The sequence below is a fragment of the Vigna unguiculata genome, chromosome 1 (assembly GCF_037176805.1).
Source record: "Vigna unguiculata cultivar grain cowpea cultivar isolate G323 ecotype 2 chromosome 1, ASM3717680v1, whole genome shotgun sequence".
NCBI lineage: Eukaryota > Viridiplantae > Streptophyta > Magnoliopsida > Fabales > Fabaceae > Vigna > Vigna unguiculata.
Window position 1 is genome coordinate 417,939 of NC_140792.1, and position 22,021 is coordinate 439,959.

The 22,021-nt window shown below is 31.6% G+C and overlaps 3 protein-coding genes across 12 annotated transcripts; 2 read left to right on the top strand and 1 right to left on the bottom strand.

The window, feature by feature from the left end:
- Positions 1-1,370: 1,370 nt before the first annotated feature.
- Positions 1,371-5,508, top strand: LOC114192680 (protein FAR1-RELATED SEQUENCE 2-like). 7 transcript variants are annotated; one of them, XM_028082478.2, is made up of 6 exons: positions 1,483-1,671; positions 1,758-1,889; positions 2,092-2,216; positions 3,602-4,029; positions 4,419-4,628; positions 5,201-5,508. In XM_028082478.2, the coding sequence occupies exons 3-6, from the start codon at positions 2,117-2,119 to the stop codon at positions 5,216-5,218; spliced, it is 756 nt and encodes a 251-aa protein (XP_027938279.2). In that variant the 5' UTR covers positions 1,483-1,671; positions 1,758-1,889; positions 2,092-2,116; the 3' UTR covers positions 5,219-5,508. The 7 variants fall into 7 exon arrangements, with proteins under 7 accessions (XP_027938311.2, XP_027938287.2, XP_085527188.1 ...); XM_028082494.2 differs by having other exon boundaries at positions 1,484-1,646; XM_028082510.2 differs by lacking the exons at positions 1,483-1,671; positions 1,758-1,889 and adding an exon at positions 1,371-1,474.
- Positions 5,509-6,808: 1,300 nt separating this feature from the next.
- On the top strand, positions 6,809-11,800 carry LOC114173837 (obscurin-like protein). 4 transcript variants are annotated; one of them, XM_085671124.1, is made up of 7 exons: positions 6,809-8,458; positions 8,549-8,687; positions 8,852-9,041; positions 9,134-9,379; positions 9,630-9,921; positions 10,662-10,821; positions 11,179-11,800. In XM_085671124.1, exons 1-5 carry the CDS (start codon positions 6,835-6,837, stop codon positions 9,906-9,908), a joined length of 2,478 nt encoding a protein of 825 aa, XP_085527250.1. In that variant the 5' UTR covers positions 6,809-6,834; the 3' UTR covers positions 9,909-9,921; positions 10,662-10,821; positions 11,179-11,800. The 4 variants fall into 4 exon arrangements, with proteins under 4 accessions (XP_085527250.1, XP_027914287.2, XP_085527228.1 ...); XM_028058486.2 differs by having other exon boundaries at positions 8,882-9,041; XM_085671102.1 differs by having other exon boundaries at positions 8,882-9,041; positions 10,662-10,816.
- A 1,138-nt stretch (positions 11,801-12,938) lies between these two features.
- LOC114180980 (phenylacetaldehyde oxime monooxygenase CYP71AN24-like) lies at positions 12,939-15,129 on the bottom strand. Its single transcript, XM_085676279.1, has 2 exons — positions 13,895-15,129; positions 12,939-13,677 (listed from the first exon to the last, which is right to left on the bottom strand). The coding sequence occupies exons 1-2, from the start codon at positions 14,816-14,818 to the stop codon at positions 13,078-13,080; spliced, it is 1,524 nt and encodes a 507-aa protein (XP_085532405.1). The 5' UTR covers positions 14,819-15,129; the 3' UTR covers positions 12,939-13,077.
- Between the last annotated feature and the right edge of the window lie 6,892 nt (positions 15,130-22,021).

Genomic DNA, 22,021 nt, shown 5'->3' on the forward strand with positions numbered 1-22,021 from the left:
ATATTTTGAACCTTCGGTCTTTGGTTTATTGTTTAAAAATGCATAAAAGTCCTTTTTTTTTCTTTGAACCCTAAATTTCTATTGGGATATGCAGGTCTTCTGAAAATGTTTAATTTTTAAAAATAGTTATTATTTTATATTAGGATAAAGTATTTTAAATATTTAATATTTAATATTCTACTATATTTTGTCAAATATATATATATATATATATATATATATATATATATATATATAAAAGTTATATTAATAAAATACAATATATTTTTTCGTATAATATATTATATATATTTTTCATATATCTTATATCTTTTATATTTTTCAATATCTTAAAGATCCTACTAAGTGAGAACAACTTTTTAGTGTAAAATTATCTTCAGTTTTTCTTAACAATGAGAATGCTCTTATTAATCACACCAATTTAAGTTTCCAATCAATTTCAATCTATAACAATGATAAATGTAGTTATTTAAAATGCGTATTTTACACATTTTTAATAATTATAGAGTAAACTATTCTAACATTTTTAATAACTATTAATTACCCTAACATTGATTACATTAATTTCTTCTTATTATTCTATAAGAATTTTAGCTTATAACAAAACATTTTTTAATGCTCAAATATTACTTGTTTTATTCAAAGATGTCTATCGTGTACAACGGTTTTTTTTTTTCTTGCACTCAATATAAAAGTCACAATAGTTTCGTATGAAAAGCTTTTATGTAATTCTTATAGTACTAGTTCATGTTTTCTATAATAATATCATGTTTTCTATAATAAAATAAAATCAAAATATACCTCCTAAAAAAGAAAAAAAATTCGATAAAACAAATTATGAAAACATTAAATTACATTATTCTTTTCCTTTATATCGTTAAACTAAAATTATCACATAACCATTCAAATTGTTTAAGTATACTAAAAAAATTACAATATTTAAATTATTTATCTCAATATTCAATTGTCAATGATAATTATATTAACGTTTAAGAATATACTTAGAATTCATAATTCTCCGTAATTAAGATCTATTATTTGAAATTTTGTACTTTCATTTTCTAAAAGAATTTTTGTCAAACCAACATTATTTTTATGATGTGATTTTTTGTGTGTGTCAATAGTCATGTGATTACTTAATAATGATTGTTTATGTATAAAGATAATAATATAAATGGAAGAAAAGTTTAAATATTAAAATTTAAAAACGTTTTTATTCAGAAAGAAAATATTTACGATAAAAAATTACAATTAAATTCGTAAAAATTACGAAGACTGCATTTTTAATTAAAATCTGGTAGGAAAAATATAAAAAGCTTTTCTTATTTACACCATAAAAATGTTTCACTGTGCAAAAAAAAAAAAGTGAAAAAAAAAATAGTATCTTTAGGGTAGTCAAGTGCAGACAAACAAGCACCGCACTCCAGCGACACCCTGCGAGGACCACACTGGTTTATCATAATTTTTATTCGAAGTTGAGTTTGTTTTCTTCATATTTCGATGCTGAACTTCCCCATTTTATCAATTTCTCTTATGGCGTTGGGTTTTGTTTTTAATTTGTTTGGGTTTCCACTTTTCAAGAATCGGTCATGTTGATTAATTTTGTCTGTTCTTTCTATTGTTTAATCCATGATTTGAACAATTGGGTAAGATCACAGCTTTATGATATTGGTGAGCTCATTGTGTTTTTGCACTCTGCATTTCTAATTCTGGGTTTTGTGAAATAGTATTCAGGATTTGTGTGATGTATATTTCAGGAACATTGACTAGCTTGACTCAATTTGTGATTCAAAATGGTTTACTGTTGATGGCAAAGAAGGGTTTTTGAAAAGATGCCCCCATTCTCCTTGTTTTCTTTTTAACCTTCCTCTTACTTTCCATTCAGTGTGGTAATGTATTCCTTCTGCTGAGGAAAGAAAATGCACCTCACTGATTTGACTTTTTGTGGGAATATCTTAATAAACTTTGTTTAAATCACTTCAGCTTTGAGTATGGCCATGATCAGTTTTTGTTCGCTAGTTAAAAATTTATTGGTTTGTTGAAGACAAAAGCGCAAACTTTGTGTTTATATCAATGTGTTGAACTTGACAGGGTTTATAGTGTGTTGTTATGCAACATGGAATCTCAATTAGTAGACCAAAATGATGCTATGGAAGTTTCTGGGGATGTGGATTTAAGTACATATGAAGTTCAGGTAGATCAAGAAACATATGAAGGTATGCTATTATGATCACATGATTTTGATATGGAATTCTGAACGAAGAAAAATGATGCAGGTCTTAAATATAAAGCCCTACATCCTGTTTATATATCATGGTTTCTGCATCATCTAACAATTGGTTTAGAAGGTTTCCAACTTTTAAGGTAGTAAACCTGAGTTCTTGCACCCTTCTCCTTAGAGAGGGCACAAGTCACCAGTTTAATAAAATAATGCATCTAGTGTCCATTCCTTAATATCTATCTTACTAACTCCAATAATATTATTTGATTGTGGTATTTTCAAACATAGTTTCCACTTTTCAAATATTGGTACTTAACATAAAAAAGTCTAAAAGGTATAAAGTATGTGTGTGGTATGAAGTTTAAGAGGGAGAAAGAAACAGAAAGACAGAGAAAGAAGAAGGGGAAAACGGAATAGGGAAGTTTCAGGGAAAGTGGATAGAACAGAAAGATCAAGAAATATGTGCACTGCACTTCTGTTAACATTCAATCTAGATTCAGCTATCTAAAATACAAAGTAACGTACCTTTTTTATTGGCAGCTGCCAAACAGCTATGAACTAATAGTAGCTGACTAGTTAACTAAATAACATCCTTGTCTTATGTTTATATTCACATATCACTATGATATGCGGAAAATAAATTAATACACATGAACCAGAGAGTTTGTATCAGCAATTACCTACCCTTTGAACCCCACTTTACAATATAGTGTTGGAGTTAAATTCTGTGCATTCAATAGAGTTAAATTCCACTTTACAATATCAGCCATGGAGTTAATTATTCGATATCATAGCTTAATCTTACAGCATGCAACCCCTCCCAAATGCCTTAAATTCTGTGCATTACTTTAGTGGTTCATTTATGATGCATTTTTATGCCTTTTTGCCATATCCTCCTCCCTAAACAAAAAAATATTCTGAGCAAATACCCTTTCATAACCTCATTCAAGGATCAAACGCTGAAAAATCTTTTGTTACTCTGTCTGAAATAAACATTTCACTGAGATATACATTGCAAGGGATTCACATGGTTTGCAGTGATTCCTTGGATGGTATCCTTCCACTGGACTCCTTTATTTTTTTGTTCACTTTTTATTGGGAGTTAAACAATGAAAGAAGTAAGATAAAATTTTTCGTATGCATTCATATTACTGTTAAGGGTCCTATATAGGGAGAATTGAGTCAAATCTCAGATGACGTATAGGCCTTCTAATTATCTATAGAATTCTTAATTTCTTCTCTGCAATTTAATGACTTGAATTTGAACTTCTTTCTTGACATTCCATTCTTAGTTAACAATAGAAGAGTTATCTCCTGCACTATTTATTCTCATTATGAGAAAATATTTCGATGGGTTTCAGAGATTTATTTTTGTGACAGTGGATCCAAATGAGGGGTGTAGAGTACTAGAGAGTTCTTCTGGGGGAGAGTTGGGTATCTGTGATGATGATCATGCTATTCAGGAACCATATGAAGGCATGGAGTTTGAATCTGAAGATGCTGCTAAGATATTCTACGACGAATATGCACGACGTGTTGGATTTGTCATGCGTGTGATGTCATGTAGACGCTCAGAGAGGGATGGTAGGATTCTTGCCCGCAGGCTTGGGTGCAACAAAGAGGGTTATTGTGTCAGCATCCGAGGGAAATTTTCATCAGTTCGTAAACCTAGGGCCAGCACAAGGGAAGGGTGTAAGGCAATGATTCATATCAAATATGAGAAATCTGGAAAATGGGTGATAACAAAGTTTGTGAAGGATCATAATCATCCATTAGTAGTCTCTCCTCGTGAAGCACGCCAAACAATGGTAGGTTCATATTTCTTATCTATTTATGTACGAATATGAATTCTCGGTTGGATTTTTATGTATTGTTCTTCTTCCATGCTTTTAAAATACACTGATGGATACTGGTTTTAATATTTTAAAATATGTTAAAATAATTTTTAAAGTACCAACATTAGTGCATTGTTAATGCTTTGAAAACACTAAAAAATCCGGTAGACAATCTGGACTCTTTCGTGTACTATGTTGTTGATATATGCATTACTAATTTGCTATTGCTCTGATCATTAGTCTTATCTTATGCAGCATTCCTTTCTTATTTCTCTATATTTTGTATAGCAACACTGTTTTCTGAATTCAAAATGATGTTTTCTATCATTAGGTTAACATCTTTTGTTGCTTTCTGGATTTAGGATGAGAAGGATAAGAAAATTCAGGAATTAACAGCAGAGCTTCGGCATAAAAAACGGTTGTGTGCAACATATCAAGAACAACTTACTTCCTTTATGAAGGTTGTTGAAGAGCACAATGAAAAGCTATCTACGAAAATTCATCTTGTAGTTAATAATCTCAAAGAATTTGAATCCATAGACGAGGTTTTGCACCAAACAGCCGCGAATCACGTGAGTGGTTAAGCTCTTACTATTTAGCTTTTACCTATTTTATCGTAATATATCTATACTCTTTGAGAAACAATTTTCTCTCTCATCTAAGTATCTGATGAAGTTCTTGTTAAGGTTTTTTCCTTGGTCTAAAGCTGTGTTCATTTATCCAAGCATTAGCTGATGATGTCTATAGTTGGAAGTCGATTTCTATTTCACTACACTGAATGATGTGTTGGTTTAATGGAAGTAGATTTCTTTTTCTATATGCATATGTGCAAACTAGGCCCCTTCACTTAAAGTATACAATTTTGGTTATGTATTTTGAAGATTTGCATCTTAAAAAGATAAAAAAACTTCTGTACATTTAGATTGTAAACTGCATAATTCTGCTATTTTCCTTCTCCTTCTGCATCCAATTTTATGGTTAGACCTGTAATTTGAATCATTAACCGATTGGATTGCTTTAAGGTTATGATGTCAAACATTTGTAAAATTGTAATGGCTATTGTTTTAGTTTCTGTTTTATATATGACATGAGATCCATGTTGATTGTAATCTTCATTAGGGTTCATATGTTGTGCATAATGCAGGTTGTAGTTGATCATTAAAATGTTTTGTCATGTTCAAAGAATGATCCTTCAATCCATCATGAACTGCACACTCTGATTCAATGAATACTTTGGTAAGGTCAGTGTTGCCACGGAGAAGACCACCATATCTGTAAACTGTGAAATTTTATACCTTGTCACAGTGCCTTGAAATTTTGTGACATTTTACCTTGTAATCTTTGTATACCTTTTGTTATCCCCTCATATTACACAAGAAAATGTAAACAATAATACTGTGAAGTATTAAGTTTGGAACTATTGTAACATAATAGTGTTGTTGATAGGACAAATGTGTTGAGATGCTTTTATGTTAATTAATCCATTTTTTTAGGAACTTTTTAATAATAATAATAATAAATTTGAAGTATTTTGAGACCCTCTAATTTGGAAATATAAAGCATTGAAGTTATGATTTCTTTTTATATATTTAGTATTATTTAAATTTTCCTAAGATCAGTTACTAATATCAACTATCAACTTTGTTTAATATAATGTGGATGATTATATCACTCATGATATCTGTAATCTATATCTGCAATATAAGGAATTCTTAACATTTCACTCTTTAATTTTTATGAATATTCTTTTAAATTCAATTAACTAACAATCATAAAAAAAAATATCTACAAGAAAATTAAAAAAATAAATTACTTTTATTTTATTTTTTTAATTTTTTTTTTGTAATTTACAATATATTAAATTAGTAAATAACACCATAGCAATAATAATGATTGAAATTAAATCTTTGTAAAACTAAACATGATTCAATAACAAATTACAAATAATAAAAATACATTAAAATATAAAACAATAATAACTATTAAAATTTAACTTTTATAAAGTTAAACATAATTCAATAAATATTAAAAATTCTACATAGATTTTATTACAATCAAATTCATAATAAATGCTCAAAATTTAAAATATTCTGCATAGATTTCATGACAATCAAATTCATAATAAATGTTCAACGTAATAATAACTGTTGCATGTGACGTCAATTATCTAGTGGCAAAGATTATGTGAACTAGGTTAGAATTGAATTATGGCGTTTAGATGATTATACTCTTAAATAAAGAGTTGCATCCTGACTATTGACTATAGTTTTTGATATAATGATAAGTGTTTAATTCTAACAATTGTGTATTTAGAACCAAGATCACGGAGGAAATCTTAATATGTAATCCAAATATTAAAATTAAATAAAATTATAATAATTATTTAAATTAAAAGTAAATCTATTATATAATACCGTAATAAAAAACATATGTGTAATGAAAATATTGAAATTAAATAGTTATTGAAATAAAAAAAAAAATCAACTATATAAAACTATAATAAAAAAGTAGTTAATTTTAATTTTAATATTGAAATAAATAAAATAAAAGTACAAGTAACAAAAATAACTTTTATTATATTAAACTGTAACAAAAATATATCTATAATAATAATAATAATTTTGAAATTAAATATAACTGTAATAATTATTAAAATTAAAAATATATTTACTATATCAAATTATAATAAACATAATTAATTGAATTTTTAATATTAAAATTGATCTATGAGAATAACTTACTTAGTCTGTGTATGTCCACGGCGTAAGTTAGCCTTCAATGTCTAGCCAAGCCCACACGCAGTTCCTCGAAAAATGGCTAACCATTTGCTCCGGCACAACCACCACGGCCACCGCCAATTCCACCGCTAAAACCACCGTACGAGCCATCGTCCAAGCATGGACCACTCTCCGCGACTCTCTTCAATCCCCTTCAGCCTTAGATCCCCAACAATTGCACCAAAGCCTTCAAACCCTAATCAATTCCCAGTCCTCTCTCCACGTGGCAGAACCCCAAGCCAAGCTCCTCCTCACCCTTCTGCAATCCCCCACCTCACGCCGCTCCTTTCCCCTCCTCCTCACACTCCTTTACGTCTGGGTTCGAAAATCCCCCAACCCCAATCCCACAATCGTTGATTCCGCACTCACAATTCTCTCTTCGAATGTCTCCGATGATGCCATCTTCCCTGAAAGTCTTCTCCTTTTGGGCGCTTTCTCCTCCTCGCACACCGTTTCTGAGAAAACCAAGACTCTTTGTTTGGACATGATGGTGAAACTGTTAGTGGGGTTGAACAAGGGTAAACTGTTTTCTGAAATGCCGCGTGTTCTTGCTGGAATTGGTTACGCTTTGTCGTCTTCAGTCACTGTTTACTGTGTGGAGATGTTGGGTTTGCTGTTTAGGATTTGGGGGAAAGGACAGGGCTGTGTTACTCATGGACTCATGGTTCTTTATATGTTTGATTGGGTTGTGGAGAATTTGATTGGTTTTGGGTATTCGGATAAGATGGGTGTTTTGGTTCGAGAAGGTTTCGGGAGGTTTGAGGAGGAACATGCTTCGTTTGCGGTTTTCATGGCCGCGGTTGGAGTGTTGCGGGCTCTGGAGAGACGAGGAGTGGGAGCTGACCTTGTTTCTGGAATGGGGGTGAAGGATTGTGTGGTCGGTAGGATTGAAGGTTTGGTTAGTGATTTGGTTTCGAGGAGGTTGAGGTTTGGTTATAGTGGTGATAATGAGGACGATGTTGAGGAAGACAGGTGTTTGCTTCGGTGTGCGTCGTTAGGATTGACTCGGACTGTAGCATTTTCGCTACATTCGTCTTTGTTTGTTTGTCTTGCTTTAGCGTTGTTAACTGAGATATTTCCATTGCCACGTTTGTATCAATCGGTGTCTGAGAAGTCGCGTGAGTCTAGTGGTGTGGAGCTTAAGGAGATCAGAGAACATTTGAATGGTGTACTATTCAAGGAAGCAGGAGCTGTGACTGGGGTGTTATGCAGTCAGTATTCTTTAGCTGATGAAGAAAGTAAGAATGTGGTTGAGAATCTTATGTGGGAATACTGCCTGGATGTCTACTCTGGACACAGGCAATTGACCGTGATGCTTAAGGGTGAGAAAGATGAGTTGCTTGAAGGTTTGGAAAAAATTGCAGAATCTGCTTTCCTTATGGTTGTGGTGTTTGCTTTGGCTGTGACAAAACACAAGCTGAACTCCAGTTTTTCTCAAGAAATACAGATGGATGTCTCGTTGAAGATACTAGTTTCATTTTCTTGCATGGAGTATTTTCGCCACGTCCGCTTGCCAGAGTATTTGGAGACCATTCGCAAGGTGGTTGCAGGTGTTAAGAATGAACATGCTTGTACTTCTTTTGTGAATTCCATGCCCTCTTATGCTGACTTGACAGACAGTCCAGGTTTGCATTTTTTAATGTGAATTGCTGTTATATTTATTTATTTATTTTATTGTCTTGCATTTATTTTGTAAGACTCTACATATCTTCTAGACCAGAAAACCAATTACATATGGTCAAAGAATGAAGTGCAAACGGCCCGCGTTTTGTTTTGCCTACGAGTCATTCCAACTTTCGTTGAATGTTTGCCCAGTCTCGTGTTTAGAAACGTCGTAGCGCCAATTATGTTCTTGTATCCTATATGAAATAAGTATATATTTGGTTTTTACACAAAATGGTTACAGCCAAATTTTCTCTCTACAGCATTTTTATGATCTATTTTGAACACTAGATTAGCTTGTTTCACCCATGCATTCAATAGTATTTTGGGGTCCCTTGTTGTATTATCATGCACAGAAAGTTGTCTTCCTTATTCAAGGATATTAGATATATGGAGCACCCAAATGATAAAGTAGCTCGAGCCTCTCATTCTGTGTTCATGACATTTATGACTATGGGGAGGGATTCTGAAAAGAATGATGAAGCGAATGACGAAGCTTCATTGAAGGAGCAGCTTGTTTTCCATTACATGCAGAGATCCTTATTGGTACTATATTATGCTAAAAAATTCTCAATCCTAAATCTGAGAATGATAATTTGGAATTCATTTTATGTTATTGTGTTATGTGAACAAAATAGGGATATCCTGGTGTTACTCCTTTTGAGGGTATGGCTTCTGGAGTTGTAGGAATGGTCCAACATCTTCCTGCTGGAAGCCCTGCCATCTTTTATTGCATTCATAGTCTCGTTGAAAAAGCCAACAAACTCTGTTCTGAAGTCTTCACTTATGAGGCTGATGCGTGGAAGAAGTGGCAAGGAGAGCCAGAACCAAGCAAGAAATTAATGGACTTGCTTTTACGCTTAGTTTTCCTCGTTGATATACATGTAAGTGGTTAACTAATCATGTGACTTTGCCACATTATTTGAAGTTAAGCCATGTGTTTTTTTTTATCAGCAAAGTTAAGCCATATAGATCTTGCAGAATAAAAAATGATACGTGTTTTTAAGTTGGGGGACCCATTATAGAGTTATCCATTAGGTACTTAAAATTGTTGTTTTGGAAATTGTGTCATTCCACATGCATTAAATATTGCCTTTAGACTTGATCATGTAAACATTTTTTGCTGCATTTTAGGTCTTGTCCGACTTGATGAAGCTGTTGGCACAGCTGATCACCAAGTTACCACGTGATGCACAGAACATTGTTTTAAATGAGTTATATTCACAAGTGGCTGATTCTGATGATGTTGTCCGCAAGCCCACACTGGTTTCATGGCTTCAGTCATTATCTTACCTTTGCACAAAGGCCACAGATCAAAATGCAACCAACCGAAAAAGTGAAAGTGGAGATAGTCTAACTTTGGCCAGTATTGCAGATCCATCAAACAGCGGAAGAATAACTGCACGACTCTAAGTAACAGATTCAGGTTTCTGTCTCTTTTTTTGTGGCACTACATGTTTTCTATGTTATTTTGTTTCCAATAGCTCTTAGTTATGTAGATCTCACCAATAGGTCTTGATACTGCATGCCTTAAATTTTGATTCAGTTTTTCACATCACATCACTTCCTGCATTTACCATTTCTCATATACAGTTCGCCATGTTTTGCTTGAGCCTATCAATTTGTTCAGAAAAGGTAATTTGAGGGTGGTAATAGTTTCTTAGAGCATTAAAAATAATTCATCCCTAAATAACTTGTTATGGGTGATTGATTGAATAAGTTTAAAAATTATGCAATACTTTAATGGGGTAGTAAGAAATTGAAATCCCACCTAAATAGGTGGAATTTTAGAAAGCCTCTGGTTTCTCTATCCACATTTCATCTCGTGCATTAGTTTGGGCGTATCTACCTGCACAGCTTTTCATCCTCAACCTCCGTAGCTTCCCAACTGAACCATTACTTTTCAACTTTTACAGAACCTCCTGATAGCAACTAATCTTGCTTACTAGAGTTCCTAGATTCCAATTTGTTTCAATTCTCCATTTTTTCCCTTTCTCTACTCGTGTGCTGATTCATTGTTACAAACTTTTGTTCTTTCCCATTTAAAATTGCTTCAATGATGTTTGGACCTTCTGGTGTCCTAGTTTTTCCTGTGATTTCAATGTCAGACCTTTACTTTATGTCCTTCAATGTGTTATGACTTTATGATTGTTTGAGCTTCAACAGATACTGCAAGAACCAGAACCAGATGCTTGTTTGATCGGCCTTCAAAGACCTGGGTCTAGGCAAGGAAAGGGACTGTTCACTGTTATAATCAATATTTAATGGTTGCCAAGGAAGAAAAAGGCCAGACACAAATCAAGATGTGAGCTAAATTAAAAGTCTGGTTTGTTTGCTGCCTTTGTCTCAATTTTCCTTCCGTGCTTTTGTTGAAAATAACTGCGTACTTGGGTACAGTTTTTTTTTTAGAGGAAAAAAATATAAATTTGAGGCATTTATTACTAACAAAACATCTAAATTAACTACTTTTCTTGATTATGATGAATTATAATTGAATCTTACAAATAGGAATGGATGGAGTAACACATATTTCATTCCTAAACCTGAGATAGTTTCAAAATAACACAAGCTTGTGATCAATTAGTGAAGTATTTGGACATAGGTGGCTGTTAAAAATGTGTAGTAAGCTCTAATTTAGGAATAATTAAATAAATAAACATCAGCATTTTGCCTTTTCGTGCAGGTTTCCGTAGCGATTAAGAAGATTTTGAATGCTACTGGTGCAAAGTCTAAACTATGAAAGCTGAAAGTGAGTACTCGTAGAAGTAGCTCCTGCGAAGCCTGATTGACTACTCCCAAAAGTGAAGCGAGACTTATAATCCTTCCCCGTGCTATGGCCATAGAGTGCCACTAAAGGACATGGTTGTAGCTGTGTGGTTATCTTGTTTACCTCTGGTAAACCTGAATGGATAATCAGATAATATCCTGGCTGATTTTTTCGATAAAAACAGTTCATTTCACCTCTTCCGGAAGAGTGTTTTGTGGCGACATTGATTTAAAATGGATGTTGTGCAGCGATTGTACTGTAGCCTCTGCTGTAGATGCTGCTGAATACTCTTTGATGTGTGTTAATAATACTGATTCAAAATGACTTTTGTTTTGTCCAATTTTGGTCTGATGTCTCTGCAGATCTGGAAATTCTGTATCCCACATACTCTGTATGTAGTACTTCCGTTTATGTGGATCATGGGTGTGTATAGAGTAATGCTAGGACAGTATTTGTACAAAATTTCATCACAGTTTGAAGTTTATATGGTTTTAGTACACGATGAACAAAGGAATAGCTTCTATTCCGGATTTTCAAAGTATAAGTTTATTTTACATTAAACAAACCTGCAAGTCCAATCAGAAGTTACAATTGAATTGCATATTGTCCATCATCATCAATTTAAACTCAAGTGATTTTGTTATCATAAGCATGGTATGACAGAAGTAAACCCTTATGAGCACCAAGTTGATCATTTAATTATTATTTTTGCATAAAAATGGTCATTTCTATGCTACATAATCATTAGTTTAAATTAGATTGTAAGTAATTCATGATTAATCCTAATAGGCTTGATTTGACATGGGTATTTGATAAAGAGAACAGAAATAGAAGAAGTAAATAGAGAAGTAGGGCGATAAAAAAATCACATTTGCACTTTCTTCAGGCGGAACGGTTATATTATAAAAGTTAAGTTATATCATATTATATTCTTTTCTTTTAAAAAAGTGTGCAAAATAATATTCTCCAATTTTAAGTATTTCATAATTTGAAAACAATTTTAATTCTCACAACTACATTTGAAAACTTCGTATAGTTCTTTTGAGCGTAAGTGTTCTCATGCGGGAGAGTTTATTATAGTAATGCAATGCAACGACACAGATAACATAATTCTATCTATTTTGACATTTTTCACATATTTGCAATGCATGAGAAAAGATGGTGGACCTCACACATGTACAGAAAACAAACCAGTCACATCAACTTCAATTCTTCTATCCAATTCCTCGCCAAAACTAAAACATGGATAATTTATAGAACCACATAAATCACTTTCTTCTATATTGTATCAACTTCGATGTCAAACTCACCATCCATTTTCTTTTATTTGCATGGTTATAGGAAATGTGTTTATGCATTTTAATCTATAATAGTGTTTTTAATCCTTCGGAAATTTTAAAATTTAATCTCCAAAATTCTAAAACCAACCATTTCCCTTCACTTATTTTAAAAAGAAACAAAAACTAATCAAGAATAACACTTTTTTGAATCCTGCTCTCTATTATTAATCACGTTTTATCCCTTTAGAACACCTTGGTAACTCAAGCTTCTGACATATCACAGTATGTCTGCATGAGGAATGTCAACAAGGCATTTTAATGAAAGGCTCCGAATAACACAACCAGAAAATTTAAAGTGCAAACAAAGCTAAGAGGCAATAGTTTTTCTTCATCAAGTTGTAGATGAAAATATAAGACATAACATTTCTGAAATAAGACATATATAACATAATCTTACATAGTTAACAACACCACTTAGCACACTGATAACACACACCAGCAAAATCAATCACAGAACAAATGAGTTCATAGAAAATCAGAAACTTGGTTCAAAGGGAACTGGTTTGACATGTAGTGCCACTTTTATGGAGGTAACAAGCCCATATGTCTCAGTCACATCTATGTCTTGTGAAGAAGGGAGCTTCCAATTGAACCAATAAAGAAGGTTGGCCAGTGTATACTCAACAACAACAAGTCCAAAGCTCATTCCTGGGCATGCCCTTCTCCCAAAACCAAATGGAATGAATTGGCCTTTCAATGGAACATGCTTATCACCATGTCTCTCTGGAATGAATTCTTCAGGTCTTTCCCAAACTTCAGGGTCCCTCTGAATCCCCCATGCATTCATATATACCAGTGTTTTTGCAGGAATATCATATCCCCTGAGTTTTAATGCACATGATGTCTCTCTTGGAGCCAAGAGTGGAGCAGCTGGATGTAACCTCAGAGTTTCTTTCACTACACATTTCAAGTACTCCATTTCGTTTATGTCATTTTCTTCTACTTTTGATTTATTCCCTACAACTTTTCTCACCTCTTCCTGAGCTTTCTTCAGCTTCATTGGATTTCTCATCAGCTCTGCCATAGCCCACTCTAGTGTTGATGCAGTTGTGTCACTTCCTGCTACAAACATATCCTGAAATTGTAAAAGTAGTTTTAGTAATAAATAATTCCGAACTCCACCTTTTGCTTGAGATACAAAAATTCCATTTGGTCTAAATTTACAGGATGTTATGTTTTGATATCTCACGATGTTTATCTATAGATTAGTCCTTGAAAGTGTTAACTATAGGATAGTAAGTGTTTGAGAAAAACAATAAAAAGAAGGCAATAGAACAGAAAAGGAGGAAAACCAGTAGAATTGTTTTGATGTCATTATCGGTGAGCTCAGAATCAGGCATGGCATTCTTCTGATGTTGGATGAGTATATCCACAAAGCCCTTCTCAGTGGGGCAGTGATCAGCTTCACTCTGAACCTTCTTATGCTCCTCAATTAGCTCATCTAATAAGGTATCAAATGCTTCAAAAATGGCTTTGAATTCTTGAATTCTGCCAGTTAGAAAATCAACCCAACTCAGCAAGGGAAAGTGATCCCCCACAGTGTGAACTGCAAGTTGAATCATCAACCTCCTTGCAAGCTCTTTGACCCTGCTGTTACTGTACTTCTGTCCAAGAGCACATTTACAAATGATGCTGTCTGATACCTCAAGAATCAACTCACTTAGATTCACAGAGGATGCATCTCTCAAGCTTGCTTTGCCTATCTTTTTAACCAATTCTGCAACCTCTTGTTCCCTGATGAGGCCAAATGAGTGCACCCTTTTGGCACTCAGGAGTTCAAGGGAACATATTTTTCTTTTCAGTTTCCAGCTTTCTCCATAGGATGAAAAATCAATGTCATTACCTCCGTACAATATGTACCTGGTTGCTGCAGTTTTGGGTCGGTTTGAGAAGGCTAAATCATGAGTTTGCATGATTTCCCTCACCAAATCTGCTGATGAGATCACCAAAGTCTGAGTCTGCCCCAGCTGCAACCACATGAGAGAACCATGCTTTTTTGAGAGGGAACTGAAAGAACGATATGGCAATGTGCCTATCTGATGAAGATTGCCAATGATTGGTAACTTTGTTGGTGATGGAGGCAGATTGAAACTGGCTTTGTTTTTTGATCTTCTTGTTAGCTTCAACACAGCAATGGAAAGAAGAAAAAAGAGAAAATATGGATAACAAGTAGAAGAAAGAAAAGCTATGGTATGAGGCCATTCTATAGAAGCCATTGTTTATCCACCCACACTCTTCTACCACTCACACTAAAGTATACATATATATAGGCATATCCACCTTACTCAAGTTCATTATCCATCTTAGTATGATATATATACAGTGTTTTGAGTGTTCTGTTTGGTATGAGATAATGTGATTGAAGATTGTTTTGTATGAATGCATTTTACATAGTGATGTGGGATCAACTATGACACTGAAGTCGAACTCCTAGTGCTATTTTTGTTTAAGCACATTTTTCACAGACATGGGATAGTGCAATTTGCTACGTTGAGACGTGATAAGAGCCACAAGCAGCGATAGTGGTCGAAAGAGTGGCTCGTGTTTGTCATTCCCAATCAATAATTTGCGTCTAAAACTCATGTGAAACTTGACCATGCAAATTATGTAACTATATATGCTCCACTCTTTGGTTTTCATTGCTTTTCTCCACCTTAATCTTCTGCTCAAATATTTCATCATACAATTTCTTAAACTTCACGTGTTACTTAATTTTGGCAATCAATAATGAGTGGAAGAAGATGAAGAAGAAGAAGAAACTAATGATCTAAATCCCACTTGGTTGGTGCTGACAAGAGATGATGATAATCATTACAACACATTCATGTGTCACTTTCTTTCAGAAAGATAACAGTTCCATTGTGCTTCACTTAAATTCTGATTTATGAATAAAACAACAACAAATGCATTATATTGAGTTTAACAACTTAATACGATTATATGTTATTAAGTAGTCTTTGGTGTCTATTAAAGCATTAACCTTTAGTCAGTTTTTAGTAGTGTTGAAGCAAAAAATTAGTATTTAGAATTTAGAAATGGAAAATCTTTTGGATTAAGAGATTTAAAAAGAATTTATATCACAAAATCATAAAATGGGAGAGGAATTACATCAAATACAAAGGACTGTTCTACAATTAATGTTAATAACATCAATACGATAACGATAGTAAAAAAAAATCATCTTATTTAACCGTGATAATGTTTGTTATTATTGAGGAATAGTTAAGTAAATATAACTTTTTCTTCTTTTAAATAAATGAAATAAAATTAAAACTCAATACTGATGTCAAATCTAGTGGTTGGAAATAAAAGTAGTAAAATAGACCAATAAACAGAAAATAAAAACTTATAAAATAGATGAAGTTAGGAAAAAAAAGAAGAAGAATAGCTTAAATTGAACAGGTCCAAGTGTATGTCTCTAAATACTAAGTTTAAAAATAAAAGATTTAAAATACGAAGAAAATTTAGTTTTGTAAAGTTAACTTGTTTGTAACATGTTATATTCCATGTTTTTTAAAAAAGAAAGATGGCCAACTAGTTTGTGAAGCTATTGAAGCAACTAGACGGTGAAGTGGATCCCGCAAGCCGACAATATTCCTCTTAAAGTTTAATGATTGGATTGAAATTTTTAATCTATCTTGTTATATATATATATATATATATATATATATATATATATATATATATATATATATATATATATATATATATATATATATATATATATTGTTTATCTTAAGATAATAGTCTAATAAAAAATGTATAAAAGTAATAACAATAGTTTATCTTAGAAAAGTTTTAACTTTAATCAACTCTACACTTATTACACCATTTCGTATTTCTCTACTAGAAAGAAAATTCAATTCACCCACATAAATGTCAAATAAAGTACATTTTATTCGAAATCTACAAATTCAATGAATGTTATCTGAAATCATTATTTTCATACAATAATGAAAAATGTATGTACTAAACTTTAGAACTATAATATTCATCAGCTTCTATGGCAATGACGTCTTATTTTGTTGTTTTCCCATCTACTTGCAATTCTCTTTAAATGTCAACTCCTACCAGTAATCCCAAGATATTTACATAATAATATATCAAAATGATGAAAACAAAAAATAAAAAAATTAAATAAAGAAATATTTATACCCAAAGAATAAGAATACATAATAAAAAACTATAAATATTAACTTACCTACTAAATAATCAATGTCAAATCCAATGGAAGTCAATACCGATAAAGGTGTGTATTCTGGTTTGATATCTGGAACAACTTAATATCAAACAAAGTATCTTTTGTACTGAATTGGAAATTAATCTTATAAGGGTGGTGTGTAGTTTGGTATATTCCACTATTTTTAGCAACACTGGAATTTTGGATTGCATAAACATGACCTTTAGATATTTCATTCTAAAATTTGTAAATTAGAGTATGTCTAATGGACACATGTATTTTACCTCCTTGCAAAAACTCGATATAAATAACATGTTTAAAATATAAAGAAGTTTTCAATAAAAAAGTTAGAAAAAATTAAACGCAATATTACCTTTTGTCTTCAATAACCAACAATGATATTCCAATTCTCCTTCTCTAGGGTAACTTCACTCATGTTCTGGCTTTGCTTTTAAACTTCACAGAGAGACATATTGAACGCACAACAATGATATACAAAATTCAAAAGTCCACAAATGAGTTAATATTTGTGACCTCATACATATTTATAGATATATAAATACAAATAAATAATAATGTAAATAACTTTATTGTCATCTTCAAGTAGTGAAAGCCTTAAAGCTTCAACCTTTATTGTGTTCTTCAAATATTTCATTCATCTCCCAGAAAGCATGCATTCATTCATCAAAGAAAAAAAAACATAAAAAAGTATCCAAATCTTATAGAAAAAGAAAAGATTTGCCAGACTGAAAAACTTACGTACCTTTATTGTCGTCTTCAAAGAGTGAGAGTGAATCACCTTGTCAAAAGATGAAAAGCTTGTGAGAAAATAATGTAGAGTATTGTGGTTGACGGACGTGTTGGGGTTGACAGAGAGTGGGAGGAAGAGAGTATGAAGAAGATGAAATTGTTAGAGAATGATACAATGCTAGGTTTAGGTCGAAAGATGGAAGGATGACTTTAGGTCATTAAAGTTAAACTTTTTCTTTTTGAATTATTTTTTTAAGATGCAAAATTCTGAGTGAATGAGACATATGTGTTTTTACTAATTGTAGAAAGAAAAATTTGAATTGAAGTGGTTCAGAAATAATATTTTATTCAAAAAGTTTCCCTTTGTTAGTTCTCAATTGTATATAGTATTAGATATTAGTGTTTGACTCAATTAAGTTTCAATTTTGTTTAAAATCACACAATATTGGTTCTTCCATGAAATTGGTGTGTTAATGTCATTTGGTTTGGTGGCTGTCACATATAAATATCTTGAACTTTTTAAAATTATTTTTTTTAATTATTTGAATTTTTATTTTTGAATAGTGTATTGTTCTTCAACCAACAAACCCTATGTTTCTTCTTTAATTAAACAAACTCAAGGTTCTCCTCTACTCTCATCACTTCACTTCTTCTTCCTCCAATTTCTCTCTTCCTTCCCCCTCTCCAATTTCACTTTTCATTCACTCACCATCACAATTGAAACTTCCAATCTCCTACTCGCGATACGCTCATGAATCTGAAGCTTGCAGTCGTCTAATTAGTGTACGAACAAACTCAACTAATGTGGGTTGCATGACACGTCTTATCAGTGTATGGACATACTCGTCTAATGTATTTTTAGACTCATCTCTAATCAATGTATGGAATTATACATAATGTTTTTTACTAATCAATATATGGACATACTTGTCTAATGTGTGTTCTTAGACCCCTCTAATGTTTTTTTTTTTTCCATGCTCCTCTAATCAGTGTATGAACAAGCTCGTCTAATGTGTATTGCAAGATTCATCTAATTAGTGAATGGACAAATTTGTCTAATTTGTATTAATAGACTTTCCTCATTTGCATGTGGAATGACTTGTTTAATGTATATAGACAGTGTCTTCTAATCAATATATAAATAAGTTGCGAAATGTGTATTGCTAGACTTATAATCAATACATCGAAAAAATCGTCTAATACATCTGATGTGTATTACTTGACTCATCTAATTAATACATCGATAAACTCTTCTAATATATATCGCTAGACTTGTTTAATCAGTATATGAATACACTTATATAATGTGTATTGCTAGACTCGTTTAATCAGTGTATATTCACTCTCGTTTGATGTGTATTGCAAGGCTTATCTAATGTATATTACTAGAATCCTCTAATTTGTGTATGTACAAACTTATCTAATGTATATTGCTAGACTTGTCTAATTGGTGTATAGACATACTTGTCTAGTGTTTGTTGCTAGAGTTGTTTAATTAGTGTATGAATAAAGTCATCTAATCAATGTATGTGCATACTCATTTAATGTATATTCCAAAACTCGTCTAATTAGAGAATGAACATACGCATCTAATGTGTATTAATAAACGAACAAACTTGTGCAATATATATTGTCAAACTTGTCTTATGAGTGTATGGATAAACATGTCTAGTGTTTATTGCTCTGGACTCGTCTAATTAGTGTATAGACAGACTCGTCTAATGGGTATTCTTACAATCATATGATCAATGTGTGAAATCATTTGTCTAATGTTTTATTGTTGTACTTATTTAGTGATTATATGATGGGACTCATCTAATGTGTATTGTTAAACTTGTCTAATTAGTGCATCAACTATCTTGTTTAAGGTTTTTTATTATATTCGTCTAATCAACGTATTTTAGACTCACCCAATCAATGTATAGAATGACTCATGTAATATTTTTTGTTATGCTCATTTAATTAAAGTATAGACAAACTCATCTAATGTGTGTTACTAGACTTATCTAATATGTGTTACTAGACTTATCTAATGTTTTCTGCTATATTTGTGTAGTAAATATTGTTAAATTTGTCTAATCAATAATATATATTTCTATACTCATCTAACTTACAAATAGTTTAGTGATATACTTTAAAACAATTAGTTTGTCACTTTTAATTTTTCTCTACATTTTCATGTTGAAAATAGTAAAAATGAATTCAAATAACATAAAACACAATTTATAATATTAAGAAGTATGATTTTTTTTTTATCACAAATGTATAATTTAAACCTATAAATGAACTATTAAGTCCAATGTTTTAAGATTTTGTTAAAAATATAATTATTTAAAACCTTATACTAAATTTCTATGTACATATGATTAATGTTCACTTGTTACATGCTCAGAACCGTACGAGGCAGCAAGCTCACAAACATACAAGAAAAGTGAAGTAAATAGGCTTCATTTGAGATGGGTGTTTGATAAAGAGAATGGAAATAAAAGGAGAAGTAAATAGAGAAAAAAAAATAAGGAAAAAAAAAGTAGGGCGAAAATTGAGATTGATTGAAGAAAAATAGAAAAATAAAAAAAAAGCTGTTTATTATGCATATCTCGATTTCCCTGTACATCAACCATAATGATTTACCTAATCTCTTGTACAAAATAAATATATTAAAATACTTGTTTAACTATCAATTTTGCTGGTAAATTCAAAAAATCACTGCTGTTCTAAGCTGCAATTTTACAGTTCAAAAAATCCTGTCTTAAAAATCATGTTTCAAAAATTTCAGAAAGTTTGTTCCAAAAATTTTAGAAAATTTTGTTTCCAAACAAGTAACCCAAAAGTCAATTTTAGAAAAAGTAAAATAAATATTTTAAAAAAAAAATTACGGCACTTACAGGAGGAAAACCCTAATTTTTTAGTCAAAAACCCACCAAATAAACTAACAGTTAACGTTTTAGAAGCGGATGAATAATAACACACAATATCTCTGGTGTTAAGAGATAAAACTAAAAAAGATTCTCCTTGATTTCTAAATTAAAGAGTTCCAATAAACACACATATTTGCACTTTGTCACAGTACCAAGTTAGCAACAGTACCAAGCTTCTTACATCATTAAAAAAAATGAAAAAATCACACATATAGAAGAACATAATTTGTTACATAGTTTTAGGATTGTGTTAACGTAGAAAAGTGGTGAACCTAAAAGCCTTTCTTCATGCACAACTCTCTTTTCCAATATCAGATGCATTGCATGCTATGTTCCAACTTCTCATTTTTCTTATACCATTTTCACAATATTCATGTATCAATTCTCCTACTTCTCTTCTGCATCAACAAAAATACACGTTTCCAAACTTACTTTCGTGATACGTAACTTCGCTGCATTATACAACTGTTTCGGTACACCCAATAAGTCTCACATCACTTAAGAATTGAGGTCAAGCGAAATTTAAATATTTCTATCTTTTTTCATCCTCTGAGATGTCTTTTAAACATAAAATCGTGATGGAGCTCAAACGCTCCAAAGCAGACAATATTTCAAGAATAATCCTGATTGACCTTTCAAGAAGATTATAAATATTATAAAAAAAGTTTGAAAAGTAATATTCATCCAATTTTAAGTTTTTCATAATTTGAAAACACTTTTAATTCGCAACAACTATATTTGAAAACTACGTATATATAGTACTTTTTATCCATTTGTTGGATGTTTGTCAACCACTTTTTACTTAAATAATTGCTTATATTTAATTGAAGTGTGTACATTGTTTTACAAAACTTGACTAGAAGGTTTACTTAACAATTTTTTGCGGAGATTTGAAGGGTTGTTTTATTTTATGTAAATTGAAACCATAAAATATATATGAAAAAGAAGTTTTGACCAAATTGCCCTAAAATTTAGAAAGTTTTGGCTGCATTTACTCTTCCCATTATTCTCTAACACCACCTCAAATATTGGTTGAAATTAATTAAAAATCATAATTTTGATAAATTCTATAAATTAACTTTATTTCCTTGTTAGCCACTAATATTGGATAAGTGACCAATAGATCATTAAAATAGGTGTGTGAAATACTTACTAAAACTACAACATTTTTTTTATTGGGTTAAATATATTTTTGATCTCTTAACTTTAAGTAAATTTTGAAATTAGTCTATTTCGAAACTTTGGACCAATTTAGTCATTGATCTTTCGAAATACGTAGATTTAGTCATTTTAATCAAATTTTGATAAGTTTATTTGAGATTTTATACGCATGTCAGGATTGTATTTAAGTTGTTTATACGGTTTGACACATGGTTACTTTAATGTTAAGTCAAATACTATTATGAAATGTGCTTGAAATATCAAATAAACTTGATAAAATTTGATTAAAATGACAAAATCCTTGCATCTCGAGAGATGAAAGACTAAATTGGTCCAAAATTTTGAAATTGACTAATTCCAAAATTCACTCAAAATCAAGGGACCAAAAACATATTTAACATTTTTTTATT